Source organism: Apteryx rowi, unplaced genomic scaffold (genome assembly GCF_003343035.1).
Source record: "Apteryx rowi isolate R43461 unplaced genomic scaffold, aptRow1 scaffold_3, whole genome shotgun sequence".
Classification (NCBI taxonomy): domain Eukaryota; kingdom Metazoa; phylum Chordata; class Aves; order Apterygiformes; family Apterygidae; genus Apteryx; species Apteryx rowi.
In genome coordinates this window covers 8,416,584-8,441,574 of record NW_020449418.1, presented here as the reverse complement: position 1 = coordinate 8,441,574, position 24,991 = coordinate 8,416,584, and the positions used below count along the sequence as shown (strand labels likewise).

The 24,991-nt window shown below is 47.5% G+C and overlaps 1 protein-coding gene across 1 annotated transcript in view; it reads left to right on the top strand.

The window, feature by feature from the left end:
* Nucleotides 1–24,991, top strand: part of HPSE2 (heparanase 2 (inactive)) — a 111,265-nt gene that overhangs the window by 54,028 nt on the left and 32,246 nt on the right. Inside the window, exons 3-6 of the mRNA XM_026069694.1 lie at nt 8,362–8,402; nt 8,739–8,908; nt 9,559–9,730; nt 23,695–23,742. Coding sequence (XP_025925479.1) covers nt 8,362–8,402; nt 8,739–8,908; nt 9,559–9,730; nt 23,695–23,742 — 431 coding nt within the window. The remainder of the gene's footprint in view (nt 1–8,361; nt 8,403–8,738; nt 8,909–9,558; nt 9,731–23,694; nt 23,743–24,991) is intronic.

Sequence of the window (24,991 nt, the reverse complement as noted above, 5' to 3'; positions counted from 1 at the left end):
GTGCATGCTCCCTCCGTGCGCGTAGGTAAAGAGCCGGAGGGAGGTGTTTCTGTAGCCCTGGCGTGTGACTTGACACTGGCACACACATGGTAGTTTTGCGCTGGATAAAGAGAAAAATGCTGGATTTTGCCCACCACCCATGCAGGGAGTAGTGCTGACAGCACTTGTCTTCAGCACCCTTGGCAGTTAGGAATAGCCAGTTGCTATCCTCGTAGCGGGTTCTGGGCTGTTTTACCCCAAATCTACAGTTCCTGCTCAAGATTCTGGCTAGCTGGAGGTTAGATTTACAAACCACACTTGTTTTAGCAGCGCTTACAGAGGTCAGTCCCTATCTGCTATGATCCCCGCTGTTTGGACTTTGAAGCTAAAGCTGAAAGTCCCAGGGACCAGAATTAGATTTTAAGGAATTTCTTCAAGGGGAAATAATGCTGATTTATCARATTTGAAACTTTTTACAGGAACAGTACTGCTTTGAATAAAACTGACTAGCTTTTATGTAACAGACCAACTTCAAATGCAGTATCTGTATATTTTATACAAATTTTGTTTGAATTCCTTCATATGAAGTGAAATGACTTTAAACAACATAGCCTAGCTACATACGGAAGCAACTCCAAGAGTAAGCTGTGAGAGTGGGAGTGATTTTTTGCTACACACAACATTTCGCACTAATCCCTTGTGCAAGCAGTGTTAGTGAGAAGTAGCAGCAAAGTAGGTTATTGCTCTCACATGGTGGGATGAGCTGCCTCCACCAGAGGCCCTGAGGATGCAGAGTCACTGCAGAGTAGTCAGGATGCTGAAGAGCTGCACCCTTATTTTCTTTGGAGCAGTTTCCATGGCTAGATAAACTCAGTGATGTTCCTGGAAACAGCCAGCAACCCAGCAATTTGGGGTGGCCAGCAAGGTGCACATGGGCAGGAGGTGGTCATCGTCTTATTCTCTCTTGCTCTCCTCTCCGCTCTGCTCACACCTGCAGCCCTCTCCCTGCCCACCTCTACTTCCTGCGGAAACTTTGGAAGATGCTGGCTTCACCCTGGTCCAAAAGGGAAAAAGTCTTAAATCTCTAAGTTATGCAGCGCAAGAAAGCGGCTTTCTTAGCTGTAATGTGATCTTGGTTCCTTCCCAGGCACCAGGCTGGAACAGAGAGTTTGGAAATTGCCCCTATGGCCATTATCTGAGCTTTACAGCATTTTGAGATTGAACCCAGATCCCACATCTCTTCTGAAGCTCCATGTCAATTTACACTTGTTCCTAGAAACCATTACTGTCCTGTGAGCTCTTTACCATGCAGGGATTGAAAACAGAGCTCTTCTGCTGCTCGTCTGAGCTCTTTTCTGTGTGAAGGCAGAGCTCAGGGCTCTTTTTTTTTTTTCTCACCATCTGAGGATTTAGCCCAATCCTGACTGTTATCCAACCTCGATACCTTTACACACTGAACCCAGTGCCTATGGCTTTTATCTGAGCCCTTGCAGCGTTTGGAAGGGGGCCATGCCCCTTGTCTGGTATCAAAAGCATTATATTAATTTGGGATTCATTCCACAAAATGAGGCTGTCAGCCAGACTCCCTAGCAATTGGATATTGAACCCAGGCCTCATGGTTGTCTTCCAAGTTATATGCCAGCTGGGAACTCAGCCCACAATCCATGGCTGCCAGCCAAGCTCCTTATTGGCGAGAGATTGACACCAAGCCCCCAGACTGCTATTTCTGTACCGTGGTGTAAAGGACTAAACCTAGCTCACGTGGTCAGCATAATCACCTCTGGATTGGCAGTGAAATAAAAAATCTAGTTAAAGACTTGAATGAATATTGAGGGTTGATGTTCAGCTGCTTAAAGACCAGGGATGATGACAACAATTCCCCTGGAACAAGGCCCCCTCAATACTCTGGGGGGAATAGCCCCAGATCCCCCATCTGTCATCCAGCTGGATATAAAATCCAGGTTCTCATTAACACACAGTGCACAGCATTTCTTTACCGGCTGGCAGTATTAAAGCCAGTTCCTCCAACTTTCAGGTATTCTTCAGATGGGATTAAACTAGATCCCTTTTCTATAGCGCTGTTAGGCTCTGCCAAAGCACTTCTTGTCACTCACAGCAGACCTCCAATACTGCACCTTGCCTTGGGAAGTGCTTACCGCGGCCTTGTGTGCACGGTGCTCCAGCAGCATTTGTTCACCAGTAGAGCAATAAGGAGGCTGAGCCAGGAAGGTAAATGCAAGCGAGGGATGATTCTGTGCACCTCCCTCCACTGCTGGAGATACCAGGAGCTTGACAAGGTAGAGGGAGCATTTCAGGTGAAATGTCTGTCTGTCTGAGGCGAGCAAACAGCTCCCTCCTGCCAGCAATTTTGCCTGGGAATTCTTAAGCATCTTTACACGGTGTGGTTTTACTGCATAGCAAAATGCTTCAGAAGACTGAATTAAAACCAAACAGCTTCCCAGCTGGGATGGTCATCATTAGAACGCAATTTCCAGCAACTGTGTGGGTTACTTGGTAGCCTAGAAAACTTTAAAATTCAATTTAAGCAGCATCTTTGAAGGAAGAGCTTAATATACAGATAGAATAGAAAAATCTTCCCATGGTCTTGTGGATCAAGCTGAATTTTATATTGTATATTGACAGTTTGGGATGTTGTTTGTCATCTGAATTAGCGGTGATGATGAAGGCTACTTCTTGGTGCTCTAACTGTGCAAATTGTGGATGGTGGGTTCTCACTTTCCTGTCCAAACCCCTACCGTGACTGGGAATGGAATCCATGGGAAGATTTCAAGCAAGTTTTGCAGGCCTGTCCCATGGGCCTGGTGTTAGCCTAACTGCCTGTTGCATATCTTCTGATTCATATTTATTTGCTAAAAAAAGCATTAAGTCCTTGCCACACACGCATGGTTTTCTGAGGACTTTCGGCCCAAGAGAGCCAGTGCAAATGGGATTCAGCTGACTATGGTGGCAGCTTGTTTGTAAATAAATTTTCAATGTGCCCACTTGCTCTTCTGTAAGTGGGAACACCTTTCTCTTGCCGTTCATTGTCCTTCCCACCCRTCTTACTCATCTCCTGTCTGAACACTCTGTTCCACCCTTTCTGCTCCCTCCCTGTCAAGCCCTCTTTGGGCTTCCGGCTGCTTCTTGCCAGGTCTTTCCCAGCCCCTTCCCTCAGCTATCTCCAGTGTGGTGCTCCATGGYCAGGGGATGCTGCTGGATTCGGTGCTGGCGTTGTTTCTGGAGCGGAGGCACAAGGAGCTGTTTGCACCAACGCTCCAGGCATTCCTCAGGATTTATGGGTAACGTAGAGTCAAACAATATCCATGATTAGTTGAAATCGTTATTCCTAGAACTGCATTTCTTTGCTTTATCAACAGAAGATTTCATCTGTTGCACATTTGCTTGGTCTCTGAACTCCCTCTCAGTTCTCTCAGCTAACCCGAGGCATTTTGGGAGCATGGGATGTGCTGCCCGCTCCGTGCTCAGCTCTCACTCTGGACACACGGTGTCCATCAGCCTCAGTGCTGGCATGCCGCATGTATGCAAGGCAGAGTGAGAAAGGAGGTATGAGGCTGACGTGGCCAACAAGGGGATGAAGGGAGAACAGGCTTTTCTTTCCTGTCCTCCTGGTTGACTTCCCAGAGTTACAAAAGCCTCAGGCATGCCGTGCCGTGCCCCACCACCCAGAAACCCCTCAGCCCACTGCTGATCTCAGCCTCCGTCTCAGCGTGCACGTGAATTTCCACTGCTCTTGCTAAACCCTGCCAAAGCAAAATTCCTAAAGTGGAATAAAAAATGTGGAAGATTTTCAAACCCAGAGATTTTTGAACTGTCCCTCTTACCAAATGGCAGTCAATACGATGTTCTTTATAAAGCCTGTATTATAATCCTTAATTCAGTAACTACCACTGGAAAGCCTTTCCAATTGTTTTAAACTACCAAAGATATTTTAATGTGCCTCAGATTTTGGGTTGGTATGCCACAGAATGAAGTGCCATCCACATTTTGGATAACTTTAAAACTTAGCCCGGTAAAAAAAGAGGAAGAAAAATGGGGAACAGTCTCACAGGCATACTTGCCCTGTGAACCCCACCAGTGTTTGTAGCCTCACACCTTCTCCTGTATTTTAAAATCCTTTGTCTCCCTCTTTACAGGGTGATGGACCCACACAAGCAGCAGAAATCTTTAATGTCTGTGCAGAGTGTCAGCCGAGGGCAATATTGCAAGCAGATCTTCCCTGACTGCCCCCCAGCTGGGACTTGTAGGGCTGTATTCGCTCTCTAGACCTGTTCAGGCCTCCACAACCCAAGATGTGAGGGGCTGACAAGGCCCAAATATCTTTTGATTTCTTTCTGTGCCAGGGCCATGGGGTGGAAGATCTCTGTCTCTGCATACTGCTCCAGTCGTCTGACTAACGTTAGTCCCAAATCCACCAAGGTAGGCACCCATCTCCACTGAAACCTGCCAGCATGGCACTGCCACTGGGTAAAATCAAAGAACATAGCTTTGCTATGTTAAGTCAAGTACATGAACATTAATAAGTGATAGAAGTCAAATCTCAGTGTCCCCATACATGTAGCCACCAGCAGTGTGCACGCCTGGTGCTTGTTCCTCCTGGATGAAGGAACCTGGAAGAATCCAGGCTCCTGCTTGCTGCTCCATACAACAGGGTGATGGTTAATTGGGAGCTCTGCCCTGGTTTTCGCATCTACATGCTCAGAGGCTGGTGTTTTATTACAATATCTAACTGTATTGTATATGGATTTCATTCAGGTTTTTTACTTTTTTCCTGCTCCCTGAGGTCAGTGGCACAAGGGTGGTGAGTCTGCATCTCTGCACCAGGCAGAGGTAGAGAAGGAGCAGGGAGAACATCTTCTAAATACAGTTCTACCTTATTAAGATTCACTCTGGTACAACAATGGCTTTTCCTATTGAAATGCTTTGTGAAAGCCTAGCCTAATGATCTGTTAATCGGAGAAAGGTCAAGTTCCTGGAGGATTTTCTGTATTTGATGAAGAAAAAAGAGTGCAATTATCCAGAATTCAAAGTGATTTTTAGCCAGCTGTTAATAATACTGTGATTCTTCATTTTCTCATTACTTAGAAGTAGTGCGGCCATCCCTAGTTATGACAGTAAAATATTTATAACATTCCCTTTTGGCCCAGTTTGTACTTCTGGAGTGGCTGGACATTGCCCAAGGTCTTCCAAATATGCTTCTTTTTGTGCTTTAACCTCCCATGGCAGTACTCTAAGATAGCTGCCCAAGCTAAAGGAGATCAAATGGACTTGACACTTGACTGATAGCTAAAATAGGCTTGGAGGAATCTTACTCCCAGGGTGCCCAGATTAGCAATCCAGTCTGACACAGGGTTAGGCACATCAGTAGTTTTACCCCTCTTGTGGTCTTGTTGCAGTTTGCAGGTCACTTTGCGTGCTGGAAGACCACTGGAAATGTGCAGCTCTGAGACATCTGTGCATTTCTCCTAGCTCCTCCTCTGATCACTGAGATTTCCAGCTTGAAAAGCCACAGGAGAACACGAAATGCACATGGCATCTCTGTATCCAGGTGCATGGAAACAAAAGTGTCATGGGGAACATATAACTTTGCAGTGGCAGCCCTGCACTGGGATAAACAGACAGCTTATTTTCCTTCGATAGATGCATGGAAAATCAATTCCCAGTCCACTGCAGAGAATCCTAAACATGAACAAAATCCCTCCTGGAGTACTAAAGAACTAGAACTGTTTTACACCAGTAAAAAGGTTTCATTCCTATCAGGCAAACTGCAGGTAGCACTTTTTTGCTGTCTTCATGTTGTCATTTGGGCATCTATCTTATCCTCTTTATAGGGTTATCATTTCAAGTACAGCTTTTTGCCTGGAGGTCTAAAGTAAATGAGTATTAAGTAACTGTATCTGTCTCTAATCCACTAATCACCCAGAAAACCAGCTAATGTGCCTGAACCAGTGGGATGAATACATTAGATTAATCTAACTCAGATATTTTTCAATGAAACATCCAGTAATATTTAGAGAAAGGTTGTAAAAGGATTAGGAACTTCTTTTCCGCCTTTCTCCTTTCTTCTCCTTTTCGTGACGTTGCTGCATTCCATTAAATGTTAACTATTCAGTTAACATATTTCATTAACCCTCCTAAAACATTGCTTTAAAAACAACTTTACTCTTCTCAGACCTGGCTCTGCAGACCTGCAGAGGAGAGAGCCAGGCTCCCTGCCGTCCCCTTGCTGGGCACACCCGGCTACAGAGCTGCAGCCCGTCCTGCCTATCGCGAATGTGGAGAGCAGTGTATTCCCCTCTCTTTGCTGTAGGCCTCCACATGTTGGCAGGCGTATTTGTCCCCTTGCTCCTTGCCCTCCTCCTTTCCCTCTGTCTTCTCCTGCCTAAACCACCAGTTCTCCAGTCTCCCCTCATCTGTCTTGTTTTCTAGTGCTCTATTCAGTCCACAACTCTCGTATAGGATCTCTCTTGAGGTGTTTTGCCTAAAACCGGACATTTCTCTCTGGCTGGAGATTTACCCCTGGATCACAGCAGAAAGATCACCTTGTGCCTTTACAGACAGGACTGCTGTCTGTAAATATCTCTGTGACATTTACTTTTCCCAGGACACTGATGTTAGCACCTCTGGGCTCTCTTTTGCAAAACTGTAAGTTGGCCAGTCTTTCCTGTCCTGTTTTCATATATTGATCATTCCCATTTTGGAGCAATATCTTCTTTGTTCTTCTTCTTCTTTTTAAATTATGTCTTCCTTTTCAGACCTTTTCTCCAGTTTTCAGTATCATTCTGAGTTTTCTCCTGTCCTCCATTTTACTAGCACCTTAGTGCCAATGCAAGTCTGATGTATGCATCCTCCGTTCTTTTATGCTCTGCTTTACTGTAAATGTGTAAAAAGACCCAGAGCAGGCTGCACAGACTTCTCTCAGTTCCTTCAGCTTAAGAGCAAATTGCTAGTAACTGCTCTCAGCATGCATAATTTTTACTGCAGTTCAGTCTAGATCATGGTTCCCTCACTTGCTGAAGAGAACGTCACATGAAATTGAGGCAAAAGCCTTAGAAATCATCAAGGTGTAAGGCCTAAAGTACTACTTTGCTGTCCACAAGCCCTGCTCTCCTGTCATGAGATTGCTTCAGTGTGATTTGTTCTTGACACATTCCTGTGGCTGTTGATCATCTCCTTATATTTTGTAAGTGCTGACAAGCAGCCTGATTATTTGTCCAAGTATTTTTCTGGGACCCGAAGTTAGTCTGCCTACTCTGTATTTCCCCATTGCCTCCTTCTCCTCTTTTGAAAGACAAGCACTCAGTCTGCCTTTCTAGCCCTCTGGAACCTCCCCATCCCCGATGACTCCTCAAAGCCAAGTGGTTGTATCCCCGAGGCTGCTTCAGGAAGCTTGCTGAGTGTCCTGGGATGCAGTTCAGCAGGCAGGGGTGATTGAAAACATCACAGTTATCTAATTACTCTCTAACCAAATCATCTCTTGCTTTAGCATGAGTTCTTATTCTATTAACACTGGCATTAGCCTTGCCAGATATTTGATTGCTTTTGAATTTTTAGGCAAGATTGAAGCAAAAAAAGCATTAAGTGTTTTGCCTCTCCCAGCAGCACCCTTTGATAGTTTTGCTCCTCGCTGAACAGAGAATCAACTCTTTCTTTGGTCCCTACTTCTGCTGCTGGTCATGGCCCCGCTGGTCGTGCAAGGCTCCAGCACACCAGAAGCCCACAGAGGAGATGCTGGTGATGACCCTGCTGCTGCCACAGTCACACTTTGGGGAGCCTTGGGGCCAGTGGATGGGGTACAAATCCAACAAAGACCCTGCCCCCCAGGAGGGCCACCCCAGCAGCAGAGCTCAGGTGTGCTGGGCAGGGGGCCATTGCCAGGTGGGGAGCCCTGTGCTCTCCCCAAGCACGAGGGGTGGTCCAGGGGACATCCTCACCATGCTAGCCTCCTGCAGCTGGAGGCAAACCATTGCGTGGTCACCCCGCAGCAGTGCCACCTCCTCACACCACTCTTGCAGAGCTCACAAGCCTGACAAAATAAATGAAGGACAAGGCTCTTATGGAAAACTGGTATTCAAGTCAGAGCTATACAGCTTGGATATAAATCCCAGGTCCAGGAAGTTCTCTTTGTGGAGAGAAGAGCAGAGGTTACCAGGGTGTGTGCTGCATGCCTTGGAGTGGAGGTTCTGTTTGATTATTGTTGGTTTTTGATTATTATTGCACGTGGGGCTCTGGGAGCTGAAAGCAGGTTCTCACAGCGCACCAGAAGAGGTGGCCATGCACTGGCAGCAGCTCACCGGGTGCCAGGGCAGGTGGTGCCTCCTACACTGCTGTAGATTTACTCCTCTTCTCCCCAACCTGCCCCAGGTAGACAGCACTGCAGAGATCCGGTCTGGAGGAGCCACAAGGTAGGATAAGCACATGAAAAGCTGAACTTTCCTTGCCAAGAGCAGATGAAAAGAGATGTTATAAAGTCGCTTGTCTCTGGTAAGGTGGCCCTAGCTCTGACACAGTGGTGGAGTGTATCCAGGTTTCAGGCTGGAGCAGAGTTTAGCCCACACCTGGAATCCTATCTCAGTTTCAAAGGTCAGGCGCATTTCTGCGGTTACAGGTGTCAAAGGGATGGCATTTGAACCTGGCTCAACCTGCACAGAAGCTGAGGTCTGATGGACAGGATCTTTTGAACCTCCATGGAACTTGCTTTCATTTGAATTACATGCTGTTTTTTGTTTCTTCCCAGCCAGGTCTCTAGACAAACTCTATAACTTTGCTGACTGCTCTGGCCTTCACCTGATCTTTGCACTGAATGCTCTGCGCAGAAATCCCAATAACTCCTGGAACAGCTCCAATGCACTCAGCTTGCTGAAGTACAGTGCCAGCAAGAAATACAACATCTCCTGGGAGCTGGGCAATGGTGAGTGTGGGAACTAGAGAGCCACAGGAATGTAACTCACTCTAGTAGAAAGGTATTCCCTTTTGGGAAAGAGTATTTGCAGATCCCAGGATATTTTGCCAGTGTAGTTTCAGAGGATTTTAAAGGTCCCTTTTAGAAGGAAGCACAGCCTCTAAGGCCCACCTAGCGTGTGGTAGCACTTCGGCTGGATGTCTCGTTGGTTGTTATTAAACACATGAAATGCTTCTGCCTGCCTGGGTGCTGGGCACAGGTGATTCTGGGGTAGGCTGACCAGCAGCTGCATCGTCTCATACAGCAGCTGCAAAGCCTGGGGACATGGTGGACCACATGGAGGACGGAGGATGATGCCAAGGTGCAGGTTCCTCACCCAGGCCACAGCAAAAGGGGGCAAAGGGAGGAGGTGCCGTCTCGCCACCCCAGCCCCGGTTCAGGCGCTGCTCTGCAGATGGAGCACCATGCTGGCAATGGAAAGGGAGTGATGGCCCTCATCCATTCCTCAACGGCTCCCTTCTGCTCCTCCGCAGAGCAGCCAGACAGCTCACTGCTGAGCTCAAGCTGTGCGACAGCATGTGAGCTGTGTGCCTCTCTCCGGAAGTGGGGATGGAGGAGCTGAGCTGGCAAGCCTCGCTTGTCTATTTTTATTTTCCCAGAGCCCAATAACTATCGGACTCTGATTGGCCGTTCAGTGAACGGCAGCCAGCTGGGAAAGGACTACATCCAGCTGAGAAGCCTGCTGCAGCTTATCCGCACTTATTCCAGAGCAAACCTCTATGGGCCAAACATCGGGAGGCCCAGAAAAAATGTCATCGCTCTCCTGGAAGGGTAAGTAATGTTACTTTGATCAAGAAAAGATGAGGGAACAGAAATATCTCCTGAAACTGATGCCCATCCCAGAAGGTCGACTTGATCTTTGCCTGGCTCTTCACTGTTCARCATCCATCCCTGCCATGGGTACCACGAGAATGAGGCTGTGTGCGCGTCAGTCAACTAAGTACCGGGGTCTGAGCTTGGGAATGTGATCATCTGTGCTGCTAAACTTTTGCAGAGGTCCCTGGTGTCGGTTTGGGCTTGGCCAACTAACGCTCCCCCAAGCATATCCAGAGTTTCCCAGTAGGCAGATGGGAAGTGGCCACCTTGTTGGGCTGTGAAGATAACTCAGTGGTGTGGGTGCAGGCTGTTGCATGCCTGTTGSCTTCAGGGGGCCAGGAGGTGGGTCCTGGCACCATTTACTAGCATTGATGTGTCTGAGTCCTTCATCAGTGGCAACAGTCTAAGGTGGAGGGGAGCAATGGCGCATGTGCGCTGGGAGAAGAGTAGGAAAGTAGAGGTGAATACTTTGCTTTTGGGCTGTAACACCCTCCATACTGTTGCCTTAAAGCAGGAGCTTTATAGGGAGAAGATTTTCTTTCCATATATGTTAATAGAGTATATCATATGCTGAGGTTCCTCTCACATGGCAGCAAAACAAGTAACAATAATAATTAGGGAGCTGCAAAAAGCAGGTACACTCATTCCCTTCGGAGTGGGAGCTGCGAGTGTCTGGACAAACTGCTTTGGTGTTCCCATTTGATAGCTTCTTCTCCCCATGCCTTTCTTACCAGTGTGGAGAGAGAGATCGTAGCTCCTTCTTTCACAGGCCAAGCACACTGTTCCCTCCTAGTTGGGACAAGCATTACGGATGAGGGGACAATGTATGGTACAGAGCCATTGTCATAGTGCTATTGCTAATGATGGCTCCCATTGATTCCGACTGAGCTACATAAAACAATTTTTCCATTTATGGCACAAAGATTTAAATATTTTTCACCACTAGAGTTTATGACCTGTCTGGGAAATGCCCTTTTCTCTCCTCTTTCTGTTTCTCAAGGGAACGTTTGGCTAGCATGATGTTACTTAGTACCTTTTAATGGTGTGATGTTGCTCCAGCCAAGGCATCTCAGAATCAAAATACTGACCCTCTGGGTTTTAGCTTGTTGGTTTATTTGTCCAGCCCCTTGGCTGAAAAATGGTACGCAGGAATTGACAGATATGCTGGAAGGTGGGTTTACTTTTTGTATGCTTAAAGTAATGGGTAGGAGAATTGGTAGGTCTAGAGTTTGGGGAGGCCAGAGGGAAGAGCCTGGAGAAGGGATCATGACAGTGATGGAGTGGGACACTTGGAGGTGACACAGGACAGCTACGGGAACAAGTGAGGTGTGGGAGCCTGCTGACAACAGGAATTCAGACTGTGCGGGCTCGAATACTGTCCAACAGAGGGGAAATTCCCTGCAGGACTGTAAACAGAAACTCCAGTGCACAGGGCTGGGCAGGGGGAGGTGTGGAAGGGACTCTGCTGGGAGCAAAGCTGGGTCTAGCATTCATTAACATCTGCATGAATGATCTGGCAGAAACAATAAACAGCACACTGATGCCGTCCCTGGGGAGGCAGGGAGAGAGCAAGGGCCAGATTCTCGGCTCCGTTGCAACAGCACAAAGAGACCATAAAGTGGGTTTAACCAGCTGCGACACCAGGATCCCTCACACTGACAAAAGGTGGGGGGAACAAGCTCTACACTGACAGCAAGGCTGTCATCTGTGTCGCCAATGTCACGCGCAGTCCCTGTGAAGAGCACATTTCTAGCTGCAGCTTATGGGTTGGTAAGGTACAGTGGATGCGGCTTACGTTGAGTTACAAAACGTTGTAGTAGCCTTGATCAGCAGGAAATGTATTAGCGCCAGAGGAGCGGGCTGAGTAAGGAAAACAACAGGGATGAGAGCCAAGAAGCTCTCAGAGAAAGAGAAGTCCTACTTCTGCATTTGCCCTTCGCATGTCGAAGAGATGCCCAGAGAACAGGAGGGAAGAGCTGAATTGTCACGGCCATGGGTGGTCTGGTGGCTCCAAGTTTCTGAAGCTGCACTTCGATTGACATATGACCCCTGAAGTGAGACTGGAGTATACAGTCTGACAGAAAGGATGACAGAAATACTATTTCGAATGAAAGGGACAGTAGATCAGAGCTATGGCTTTGAACAGCCGTGCAGACAGGCTGGTGGGAGCTCTCCAGGCTCCCATGCCAGTTTGAAGGTAGTTTTGAGAGAGTTGTAATGAGCCTGCATGTTCTCCAAGCTCTGTGCTGTTTACCAACAGCCATCATTGCCTGCCAAGGTGATGCTGTCCCACATGTGCTACAGGTGATTTCTCCCTCCTTTGGAGGCACCTCGTGTCACCAGGCACATCTGCACTCCAAGTCCTGGAGTTCGTAGCTCATGGTGAGTGGCACATGCTCCCACGACCTAACAGGYCACAGGTTCCTGTGAGAAATGAGCTGTTTTTCTTCCCCCGTAAAGATGATGTTATTACCAGGCAAGGTGTAAAGATGAGGAATAAGTCTGATTAAATCAAGACGAAGGGTTAAACATTCATTTACAGTATTTGGAAACAGAGTCAGGAAAGGACAAAGAAATAAAACATAGTGCCTAAGCTACTTTACAGCATGAGCTTTATTCCCAGCAGCTCCCTGAGGTCTCTTCAGTATTCTCAGCTAGTGCTACTGAGAGCTGTCTGCCTTTTTCCAGCAGCATCGCCAAACTGGTCAGTGATAAGACACTTAGAAGTGCCTGGGGCTTTCACAGCCAGGACATGCCTTCTGAGATCCTGGATGAGCCCCACAAAATCAGCAGACAGGAGAGGGTAGAAGGAATTTAGGAAAACACTCTTAACAGCAAGCCTGCTCTCTGCGTGGCTAGTGTGCTACAAGTAGTTTATGTAGAGCTTGCAGTAGGATGAAGGCAGTGGAGTGTAGTGCAAACACAAATGGACACAACAGCCTCCTGTTGCCTCCTGGCTTTGGCGCATCTGTGCCTTCCCCATGTATGCAGACTCTGACTTAGGCTGAGGCTGACATAGGGGAGGAAGGTCTGTAGACAACTAGGTATAACTTGAGGCGGACATGAGACTCAAGTTGTGTCAGAGGCTGAACTGGGTCCTATCCAGTCCCTGCACCAAGGAGTTGAAAACATCAAAAAGCTTTAAAATGACCTTTTCCTGCTCCCCAGTCTCCTAAGCAAGCTCACTGCTGCTCAGGAGTTGTCCTGGGTGAAGTCTAAGCACTTTCTGGTGACACCCTTGTTGCAGAGGTAGGATACCTTGAGGGCAGGATGGTCGCACCCGCCTCGGGTATCCTGAAGCTGGAGGATGAGATCAGCAGTAAAGGCTCTCTCACCTGTAGCATGCTCTATGATCACTCACAGCCCTCTGCCCACCATGGCACAGCTTGGCCTTCTCCGCCTGCAGACAGCCCTGCCTGAAACACCACATCAGGGGCTTTGCACACCCTTAGCTGCACAGTTATTTCTTCCAAGCTCTTGTATTGCCCTGCACAGTGAAATGGTTCAGAGCAGCCGTAGATCATATCAAAGTTGTGTCGCTAGTTAGTCCCGGAGACCAGAGCAGAACCGCTACTGTTGATGTGTGGACAGGTTCTGTGGAGATGTAGCGTTGCTCCAATGGCTGTGGCCTGCTGTGTGGGAGGCTAGAAATGGTGTCTTGTGAACGCACAGGTGCAAGAGGGAGTTTCTCCAGACACAACCAACAGTCGAGTTTGATGAGGTGTTAATTAGACCATTCATGCAGCCTGAGCTGTTGGAGAGCAGACCATGTTAGCTACCTACTGTGTCTGCGGGTACAAGAATCCCAGAACTGTGCAGAATTATTTGCTTGGGGAAAAAATTGTGGGATTCTAAGGAATTAACATAGATTTTAACAGCAGATCAAGAATCAGCCACAAATGTTAATACATTGCTGAATCACAGAGTCAGTGCTATAAGAGAAGAAACACGAGGGAAAGCTATTAGGAAGGAGAGATGCTAACATGTGTGGAAGCTCGCAACATTTGGTACAAAACTTAGGCTGACATGTCCGGGAAGATTTGGCTAGGGACTCTCATCATCTATTGTTCCGTGGCCAGTGTGGCCTAGTTTTTGCCATTGGACACTAACAAGTGTCGAGGTGTTACCTCTGCTGCAGCTGGAGCTGCAGTGCCAGGAGGATAAGGGCTGGCAGGCACTTGTGTCTGCACTAGCCTGGCAGTTGTTGATGCTTCACAGGCACTTTGGGTCCTGGGCCCCATTGAAGTCACAAATCAGAGTAGCGAAGGGGTCTTCTTGTCAGGGGCCAAAGCCTTTCCCCCATCTCTTCATGCTCCACTTCTCAGCCAGCTGAGTCAGGGTCAGGCCTGGGTGCTGGGGGGAGCTGTGGGCTCACTGGGACTCACAGCACATACCTGGATGCCACAGCATCCCGTCTGCTCATTCACTCCCCATGCTCCTTCCCAGAGATTTACTGTACCAGCAATCCTGGCTTCAGTAAAGCACCAGAGGCACATAATAATGAGCACAAAACAAACAGTAAATGGGTATGTCCAGTCTGTGACATCCCTTCAAGACTTTATGAAGCCTATCCTCCACCGGAAGCCCTCAGAGGGCTTCTCCTGCACCCACCTTCATGYCCTGACTCCCCTCTGTTGTCTTGGCTTTGTTTTCCCCTTGTCACCATCCTGAGTCCATCAGATGGTCATGAAGCACCATGGCCAGAGCTTCAATGAAATACTGGCATTCAGTGCATGCCACCAGACCTGCTGCTCCCCTGGTTTTCTGTCTCTGCCCTCTCTCTTTCCATCCTCCTTGGCTCTTTCTTGCTGCTGCTCTCACCACTGCATGTCCACCCTCTGGTCACAGAGTCACAGCACATGGCTGGGTGGGAGCAGCAGATGAGGATGCTCAGACACAAGAGKCCCCATTTGACAAGATACAAGATTCTCTCATCCCTTCTTTATGATAGGGCTGGACATGACTAACATCTATCCTGGGTACTTCGTGCCTTCATTCACCTTCTGACTTTGTGCACTGCAGCAGTTGCCAGGCTTGGGGGAGGATCCAGGCTACTCCATCTTAATCTTAGCCCAGGCAAACCAAAGGAGAACTGGCACCTGGGATGGCAGATGATGGATCCATAGTGTCTTAAGCCCATTCTGCTCCACAGCCTGAGACTGGTGTCTGTGAGCACTGCATCCCCTATGAGAGGATCTTCCATTGCCCTCAGGGAGAGATGTTGCCCAGCATAATGCTTCTCCTGCAGAGACAGCCTGTGGCTGAGCTACAGAGGGTTACAGGACACACGAGCAGGGCATGTGGTACGGGGCAACAGCCAGCCTGGCAAGGAGGCCCTAGCAGGCATGCTCAGTGTGAGGATGGAGATCTGGAGAGATGCAGCAGAGACCTGGGCTGTGGGGCTGATCCCTTCCTTGCAGGGAAGCTGGGTTCAGTCTTGGGGAAATCAGAGCTTGCTTATTAAGACTTCATGATTTTAGTGCCTCCTACTCTTGGTGTGTGGTGTCTGTGGAGAGCCAATCACCCGTCTGAGTCACTTCTTGATCCTTTTGATCATGGTGTAATTCCGTGSTGCTCTGACAGAAGCTGATAAAGGTGAGGAAACACATTTGTAAGTCGTGATGAAGCCCTGCCTGCCTAGCGTGGACATGGCAGATGAAGGATGCAGGATCGGGAGGGAGCCCAGAGACGATATGTAGATTACCTGTGGGCAGCCCGAGTGGGGACAGGTTAAAACCTGTCCTGGGCCCTGCTCCATGCATTCACACAGCAACTCTAGGCAGTTTGTGGCTTGGACTGATGATCTCCATATTTTGCAAGAAACCGAAGCCCAGGTATGTGGTCGATGGAAGAGTTAGCTGATTGCTCATGAAACAGAGCACAGACTGCATGCTTGGGATCCAGCACAGCCAGAGGCCAAAGCAAAATCAAGGTGGCATGAGAGGGAGAGCGGGAGAGTGTTTTGTAATATGCGAGAGTGTTTTGTAATATTTTTATGATGACYGTCCGTGCTTTGTGTCTGTGCTGTCGTGAGGGCAAGCCGGGTGGCAGCTTCCCTGATWGAGAGGCAAAGAGGACTGCGGCTGTCTGAGCAGGTCAGCACAAATCAGTCAGGCCAGGCATTCCTGTTTATCTATGACCTCTTCTGGAGTAGCAGTCAAAGGCAGTGTGTGGATGGAGCTTGTCTGTTTAAATTCAAGTAGCAAAGAGAAACAGAGACTCTTAGAAGAGCTTGGAGTAGGTGAAATGCATCAGAGGTAAAGACTTTGGGTGAAAATAACTTCCATTTTCAGGAAGAAATGTAGATATTTGGTCTATTCTCTTGCTGGCAAGGGCTTCTGCCCTCTCTAACACAGAGGACCCATAAGTACTGCATTTTTTAGAAGCTCTGTTTTGGCTGTGTCTGAACTTTCCTGAAAAAAGTATGCTCTTGTTATATTGGCCTAAGTGATGCCACAGAGACAGGCACATCTCAGAGTCAGTGAACCCAGAAGACTCACCCTTATGCAAGGCTACAGCAAGGGTTGTGGCACAGGCTGTACAGGGATACTATGAATAGGTCTAGAACAAGAATACTGTGCAAAATATCAAGCCACAAGGCAAGTAACATTAAACTAAGGATATAAAGGGAGAAGGTCATTGCAGCATAAACTCAAACTAAGGTAGCATTGAACCTATGAATGAATACATTCATAAATATATTGGAATGAGAAGTGAAAAGTGTGGTAAGGTATTTGGTAGTTGCTTATATAGCAGGCTCAAGGATCTGAGGAATAAACAGAGAATCTAGTTATCGGTCTTTCAGGAGGAAAGGGTTAACAGTTGTCATTAGAGAAACTTGATCTGGATGTCTGGAATGCCAAAATCACTGTCACCTGTATAGGAAGAGCAAAACAGGTAAAAGAACACACCAATGAGATTATACCACTGTATAGTTCATGGTGTACCTTCATCCTGATTGCTATCTACAAGCCTGGTCATTTCATCTCAGAAGAGGTATAATAGAACTGGGAAAGTTACAGAGAGAGGAGCCAAGGATGTGCAAGAGATATGTGATGTCTTCTACATGAGAAAAGATTAAATAGTCTGTGTCTTTTCATCTTAGAAAAGAGACAGCTGAGAGGGAGTATTATCAAGGCCCATGAGCTTGTGAATGGTGGGTCTCCCACAGTGCAGAAAGTAGTCTGGATTAATGAATTATTCAGTGAATCAGTGAATTATACAAGCAAGCTGAAGGAAACTTTTTCATGTGGTATGTGATTACATTTTAAAGTCATTGACATAGGATATTGTGGAGGCCAGAGGCATGTGTTCAGGAACGGACTGCATAAACTGATGATGGGAAAAATCAATGGTAATCCAACATCATGGTCCAAGTGCAAACTCCAGAATCTCTAGAGTGCAGATCACTAAAGGTGAGTGAATAGCCAGGAAAGTACTGTGTCTCCCTGCCTTGCTGGAGGCAAGATAGTGGACTTGCTCCACTCAGAAGGGCTGGGCTTGCGTTACCTTGGGATGTCCAGCCAGTTCCCAATCAGAACAGCACTCACGTGCTGATGTTTAGAAAAGAGAACAGGATGGCTTCTGCTTTTCCAGACCAATTAGTTTAACATCAGTTCCAACACAACAATACAAGAAAATGCATTTATGCAAAGGGGCCAACAAGATGCAGAGCAGCCTCATCTACCTGCTGCTCTGTTAGGCCGCATGGTGAGGGTATCACTGTGCTAGTCATTCAGAGACACTTGAGAGCTTAAAATTTCCTGTTACCTTGCTTGAGGCTACCTTAGGGAGGCACCTACCCTACATTTATAATCAATGGAGAAAGGTACACTTCTATCTTAGATACTATGAATTGATTTTCTAAGGTTTCCACCTTCCTTCATCTCTCCAAGTACATCAGTGCCTAACTTTGGATCACCTTCTTGGTCTGTCTGTATGTATTTTTTTAATAATCCCTTGAGGTTCTAAAATTTCAGTATGTGTCCTAGAAACTGTGGAAGATACTGATTTGCATTGCAAACTCTATTGACTCAAAAGCACCCTTCATTAGGAAACACAGGCCAGAAGGTATTTGCAGCTGTTTCTTTTTCATAAGCAGCATTATTGTAGCCATTTCCAGCACTGCAAGATGGTGTACTGTAGTCCAGTTGGGTTCAGAAGTCTGCTGAAATGAGGTATCATTCAACATTTATGCAGCAATTTGATTGCACAAAATCATTAGTCTTTGCAGGGAGGTCACATGTAGAGAAGACTGATGAGTTACTGGATTCCTGAGTGCTTGCTTTTAAAGATGAGAAGTTTTGAATTTTATGTGGCATCACACATGTGCTTCACAGCACATTTGATGTAGGTTCATGCAGTATAAAATAAGCTAGGGTTGTGGTGCAGTCCAAGGCATAAAGCCTGCTTTGCTAGAAGGTTTGTGCAGCCCTAACATAATTCATGTTGGTTGAAGTAAGGAATTGTGAGCAGAAGGAGAATACAATATTGCAGCAGATTTCTAGATAGACCCCACTGGGCTCTGCTCCCCCGGAGTCAATTCCTTGTCTGAAATCCAGCATTGCAGGTCAAAGACTTTGTATTAGCCGGGATGAGTAGGGTCTAGTACCTGTCTTTGAATGCTGCTGCAGATATTTAATTGCACTTCTGGAAACCTTGTACTAAAGAGCTTTTCCCCGTCATATTCAACACACCCACTTTCTGGTCTCAGTTTGTTCAGTTTATTGGGTGGAAATTTGGGCTAGACTCCAGCAGTGAGGCAGGCCTTAGGATGGAGAAGAGGACACGAAGAGGTATGGATGGGAGCCGTGCTCTGCCAGTTGGTCCCAGAGCCAGAGTGCTGACAGGTGCTGACCCTGTTTATTATACTAGAAAGGCAGCATGGCAAAACAGTCAGTGCGAACAGGAGCATGCTCTCCTCCAGCACCTGACGCTGGCCCCAGCCTTGCGGAGACGACGACCTCTGGCAGTGAAGCCCTGGCACAGCCTTTGCCTTGGTCCCTCTCACCAGACATTTCAGACACAAGGCAAAGTTATTTCCACCCATCACTGTTGGCTCAAAGAGTGGAGGTCTGCCATCTGGCTCTAATGGTCCCACCCCTGTGCCATGGGCAACTCAGCGTTGTTCCTGCCTCACGGGCTTGAGGGTGCAGCTTGCTTTTGTAGGACTTCAGGGAGTAACAGATGAAATAACCCATGTTTGTGAAGTCCAGCACCCAGAAGTTAGACAATGCTAAACCATCTGGGAGCCTGCGTGATGGTAATTTGTCTCCCTTGTGCAGCTGCGTTCTTTGTTACAGGATCACTTTTTTTTATTTTATTTAAAGGACGACAGTCTGCCGTTACCTTCATGGGAAAGAGATTTCCAAATGCAGATGGCTCTTTAATGTATCAGGAATGAGCCTAGGAAGTTCCAGTGGCTGGAAGCTGAAGCCAGACACATTCGGATGAGAAATAACATACTTGGAGGCTAATTAACCATGGGAGCAATTTGCTTAAGGTTACAGTAGATGCTCCATGACTAGCAAGCATTGAATCAGGACAAGAGATCTATTTCAGAGACGTGCCCACACTCAAATGAAAGTTACGGTCTTGAGGGATGTGACTCTTTGGAGACTCTTTGGCAGGCTTGGGAGAGGTCAAATTTGAGCCATGGTTTCACCATGTACAGTTTTTGGTGCCAGTACGGTCTTGTGTTGTTCCAGCCTTCCTGTCCATCTCTTCCATAGCTAGCTCCTGACCTGTGGGGTGCTGTCCCATGCATCACACCAGTGTTACCATTTTTTTGGGCTGGGCTATGTTCTGCTTTGGATGACTGATCCAATTTTAAAATGCATTTTTCTCTGTGCTTATTTAAAAGCAAAGTCAGGCCTCAGTTCTAGTTCAGGACATGACCCCACAAGCAATAATGTTGGCAATGGGGTGCTGCCACACAGGTAAGGAGGTGGACAGATCTCAACTCAGGGTCTTTGTCTAATCTCCTGTACCACAAAGTCACTGCTCAGGGCTCCTGCTCCTTCACACAACCCCTGACATGTTTTAGTTTTCCACCTGGCAATTCTGCCCCATCAGAATTYGAGGACTTTTGAATTTGCCCGGATTTCAGATACATGCAAGTCCAGCCAGGGATACTGAATGGGAGCACCCCCGGGGCGGCCATGCATCTGAATTGCAGGGCATTGCTACGGTATTTGCACACAATRCCTGCACAGCACAGGCTGAGCTTGTCCCACTGCTCAGAGGGTGTGGAATTTACTGCAGATGCACTGCATAATTGATTGGTGCTCACAGAGTAAGGCCAATGTATAGGAAAATGTCAGATTTACTGCACCAGCGTGGACCATCTGTGCAGCACATGTGCAGGGGATCTGATTCTTCCCGGAAGCGTCTGGTTTACTCTGCCTGTGCTGCACTGCATGCATGTACATCATGCAGTCCAGGAAATCCCAGATAAAAATGTGCCAGCGCTGGTCAGACAGCAGGACCATATTGATCTTCACTGGCCTTAAAATCTGTGGTTCAAGCAGTGCAGGTGCTACATGAATAAAGGGATTAAAAACATCTGTATTCCTGAGCTAAGGATATTCAAATACCTGTGCGTCACTGTAGTCTCCACCTGCCCTGAGCTTTCATCTCTTATTCTTATAGTACCACTTGCTGGATATTGAAGTGATCTAGGTCCCGTTTGGAGGGTAGAGACCATTGCCCATGTTTTCTGGGATGTTCCAGGCACAACTCCATCATTCCAGGCTGAACCTGAAGTTTTGCCAGGAACTTTTGAACTTTATTTTGCAAAAATTTCAGTTAAGGCAAAAGAAAWAAAAACAAACACAGAAATGAAAATTTGAGCTAGATATGATCTTTTATGGTAAAATTTGAAAATGACCAGATCTAACTTATTTATTTCAGTCTTACAGGGACAATAGAAGAAAATGAAGCAAGCCAGGGCCTTGCCTTTACTGCTCTCGGCCTGCTTAATACTGCCTAAGTGATGCCTGTGTTCTTGAACAACATTTTCATAGGAGTCTTTTAGCAACGGGGCAGTTAACTTCCTAGAGGCATAGGATACGGGACAGGCAGGTGTACTGCTGCTGTTGCTCCAGGGTGCTGGAGGTTATACCAAGGATTTGCTTTGCTCTTCAGCCCTTGTTCAAAGACTTGTGTAGTTGCGTGTGTTTTCAGCAGTGCTGTAGGCACTGTGGAAAATAGCTAGGAAAGCCAGAAAACTTCTTCCTCTTAGATCAGCATTCTCACAGTTTTGGACTGCGGGTGGGGAGTGCCAAGCTGGAGCTTAAAGAGATGGATAAAAAAAGTCCAAGATGCTTATTTTGCGGGCAGAATATAAAGCATCTGAGGTTAGAAAGCAATCTGGGGTAATCTTCATGCCCAGTTGCAATATATAGACTGTATTCATAATTTCAGTTTAATTCAAGAGCTCATTAGTTCACTCTCTTACACTTTGTGTGCTATATGTTAGCCAGTAACCCCTGTATTGAGTATTTTAAGCCTGGGAGTTGGGTTTTTTGATCCATTTGGGATGTTTCTGCATATCTAGTTTTGTAGAAGAGCAGCCTCACCAGGTGCACTCTCCATAGCAATATTTACGATGATCTGTGCAAGTCATGCAGAATTTGCACCTCTCCCTCTGGGAGCTGCGGCACAGAGAGACTTAGAGGGAAACCCCAAGACAAAGCGCTCAAGCCCACCCCAGGACTGTGGGACAGAGCTTCGGTAGTGCCACGGGTAAGGCCAAAGGCTTGACCCAGCAGTCCGGGCATTGGCGGCATGCGCTGGAGAGCCGCAGGTGTCCCACTAGTGCCAGTCCCCGCTCCCATACCGCCTCCAGCAAGGCTGACCAGGATGCTCTCCTCACAGTGTGCGGCTGGCGAAGGACCTTTCACAAAACCACCCCTCTGTCGCTGGCCTCCCAGTCCCAACCCTCAAGAGAGAMACAGAGCATTTTTGAAAGATGAGCCTGGGAACTGAAATTCATAGCACTGCTGAGCATCAGAATCGTGGAGATTCATCAGGGCTACTGCTTTTTACAGCATATTATTGTTTTTCCATTTCTAATTGCATCTCTTCCTCTCTGTCCTCAGGGATTTATTACCTCTGCCTTTGCCAGTGTCCTCTTATGCTTCACAGGGTCCAACTGCCCTTTTGTCCCAGTCTATAATTGACCATCATCATTAATTTGAAGTCATAATGATTGTTTCCAAGCTATATATAGCTTGAAGTTTGCTGCTCTTGTTTCAGACCTGATTAGAGGCTTGTGTGCCTGAAAGTGTGCGGCTCTTCCCTACCACACCAGCTGGTCTGAGAAAAGGTATCTCCTGTCCGTACAAACCTTCCCTCCTGTTGCCACAGCAGCGTCAGTGCTGCAGGCGGAGGAGGCTGCAGGCCACAGCAGAGAGATGGGCCAAGGCACCGTCTCCTCTGGAGTGTCTGTCCCTCTCCTCTCATCCTTGAGGAAGACCATATTCCTGATTTAAAGCAAGCTCGGTCCTTAGGCACTTGGTCACCTGCCTATCTGTGTGTGTGTGTGGGGGGGGGGGTTGCAGGAGCTGCAGCTCTTCTCCTTCAGGGCAGCACGTTCCCATCAGTGCCACTCTTGTCCTTGCACCCTGGTGCAGCGCTCAGCGGAGTCATGACAACTGTGTGATTAGTGTTGCCATCTCACGGTCTCCGTGCATTGAAGGGTAGCCAGAGACAGTACAGCATCGATTTCTTTCTCATCATGTTCACTTGATCAAACCAGCGGCTCCTGTCACACGCATACTTTATAACATCTAAAATGCAACGTCAGCTACGCTGTGCATGTTACACTACCGAACAAAGAAAGCATGCCAGTGCAGTTGATGTGTATCTCTGTTTTAGATCTGTGTTCCTAAGTGTCTGTGAGGATATAGCAACTGTTTGTGCTTCCTTGTGTAAGTTTTAGTTTTCCAGTGTGTGGTTTGAATTGCTGGGYCAGGGAGCCATGGAGGGACTGTCTTGGATGGCAGCAAGCCTGTGCCAGAGGCTGCGGTTGTGATGGTTGCACATGGTCCCCAAGATTAAGAATTGCTTTGCTTTTGGTATCAGCGGTGGAAGCAGATACACTTGTGTACCCTCAGTTCTAACTCAAAAAGTGGATCTCTGGAGGAGGTGTATTTTCTTTCAGACAGTTGGGTCACAAGCTTTTGGGAGACTAACACATATACACAACTCACTAACTTTGTGTATGGAAGTGCTGTGGTTATTCGTAAGAATGGGTCAGACCAAAAGGGTCAGACCATTCTGACCACCCCAGTCAGAATCCCATCAATCTCCTAACACCCAATACCCAGGAAAGAGCACCAGAACAAGGCATGCGTGCCACAATATTTGTCCAGCCTTCTCCCACCCCCTAATGTTCAGAGGCTTTCTGAGCTACAAGTAGCATCTTTGCATCTAAAAGCTTTGCTGTATTTTTTCGCTGTGAATCTTTCCAATCCCTTTTTGAGTCCAGGCAAAAAAGAGTTCTACAACTTAAATACACTTAAATGCCTCCTTTTCAAATGGACATTTAAGTTTTTTTGTTTGACTGATATTAAGAGTCGAGTTGTTGCTTTCATAGAACGAAGTACCTACCCCAGGATCTTGTCCCTGAAATGTAGTTGTGCTCAGAGAACTGTCCTCACCAGCTCAGAGCTGGATTTCTCTCCCCTATTTTCGGCTGTGCTTGCTATGAGCACTTGTATTAATTACAATTTATTCCTTCCATTTAAGGATACGAAGGTTTAGTTAGAAAGGCTCTGACAATACTATGAGCATGGTGACCGTCTTTGCTGTCCTGCGGCTTACGACAGGCATCGGTTGCTTTAGGCCCTCCCTTGTGCTTACGGACACCTGTGACAACACTGGGCTTATATGGTTTCTTCCTCTGTTTCCCATAGGTTCATGAAAGTGGCTGGCAGCACGGTGGATGCTGTTACCTGGCAACAGTAGGTATTCACCCTTCCTTCTACTTTCCAACACCAACGGCTGTGCAGCGATAAGACAATGTTTGGAGCGGAGCTAATGCGCTGTCGGGGTGTGAAAGGGGGGACTTCTGCAAGCCGCCTCCTCTGTCCTTGTGCTGCATTTAAATAGGTAAAAGAGGCTCTGCTCCTCCCTTGAGAGACTCTTTAACAAATACATCAGGAGGGGATGTGCTAACCTTGCCCACTGCAACTGAGACGGGGCTAAAAATATTGCTGCATGCATGCCTGGCCTGTCAAATTGCTGGAACCGAGAGCCTTGCTCCTGAGCGCTGAAATCTCCCATCCAGCCAGGAGGGCTGGCAGCCCTCGGTGTCGGTGAGGGTGGTGAGGACAGGGAAGCAGAAGGTCACGTGTGACGGATCTGTGGGACAACCTGAAAGTCCTGCTGTGTCTGTGGTTCTCCTTTCACCCCTGACTGTGGTTTCCCTGCGACCACTGGCCTGAAGCTAAGCTGCTTTAGCCCAGAGAAATAGAGGCTTAGACCAAAGGTAAATGCATAACTGTCTCTGTCCCCACCCCAGTTTGCAAGGGTCTAGTACGTCCATAGAGAAGCTGCCGTCCTGTGCTGCAGATGGAGTCCCAGGAGCAGATGTGGACAGAAACAGGGAGTAGACATCCGAGATCCAGGCAAGGCTGGGGCTGTCAGAGRGATGCTCATATCTGATTTTTCCCCCTGGTTCCTATGTGTTAACAGGGAGGCTTAGGAAGTGTTCATGCATCCTAGTAAATGCTGGAGCTGACCTTTTGTAGTCCCATCTTCCCAGCGATACCTGAGCCAAAGGGCACCATTGCTCTCACCACCTGCCCTGAAAGACAAGGTGTGCTGTGATTCAGAAGAGGCAAAGCAAGCTCTGGGCTGGAGCATGAGTGTGACAAGAACAAGGTGAAGGGAACGGATTTCTTGTTTTGGTGAAAATCCTCAAATGTACTTTCTCCTCCCATTTTTCCCAACTGCCCCAGTTTACATACTGTGGGCATATCTCAGTTTCCCTCCCCGTGCTGGGGCCRTCTGCAGTGGGTATGCAAATGCCGGCACGAAGGTGAGGTGGTGTGCAGGCACAGCGGCGGCTGCCAAAATTGATAGAAAGGACTTCTGGGGCAGGCAGGGCTCTCTCCTGCCACAGAGAGGACACATTTCAGAGGCAGGCATTCTTTGGAGCAAAATCCGCAGTGAGGCTCCTGGTCACCTGAACAAATGGGTGTATTTGCT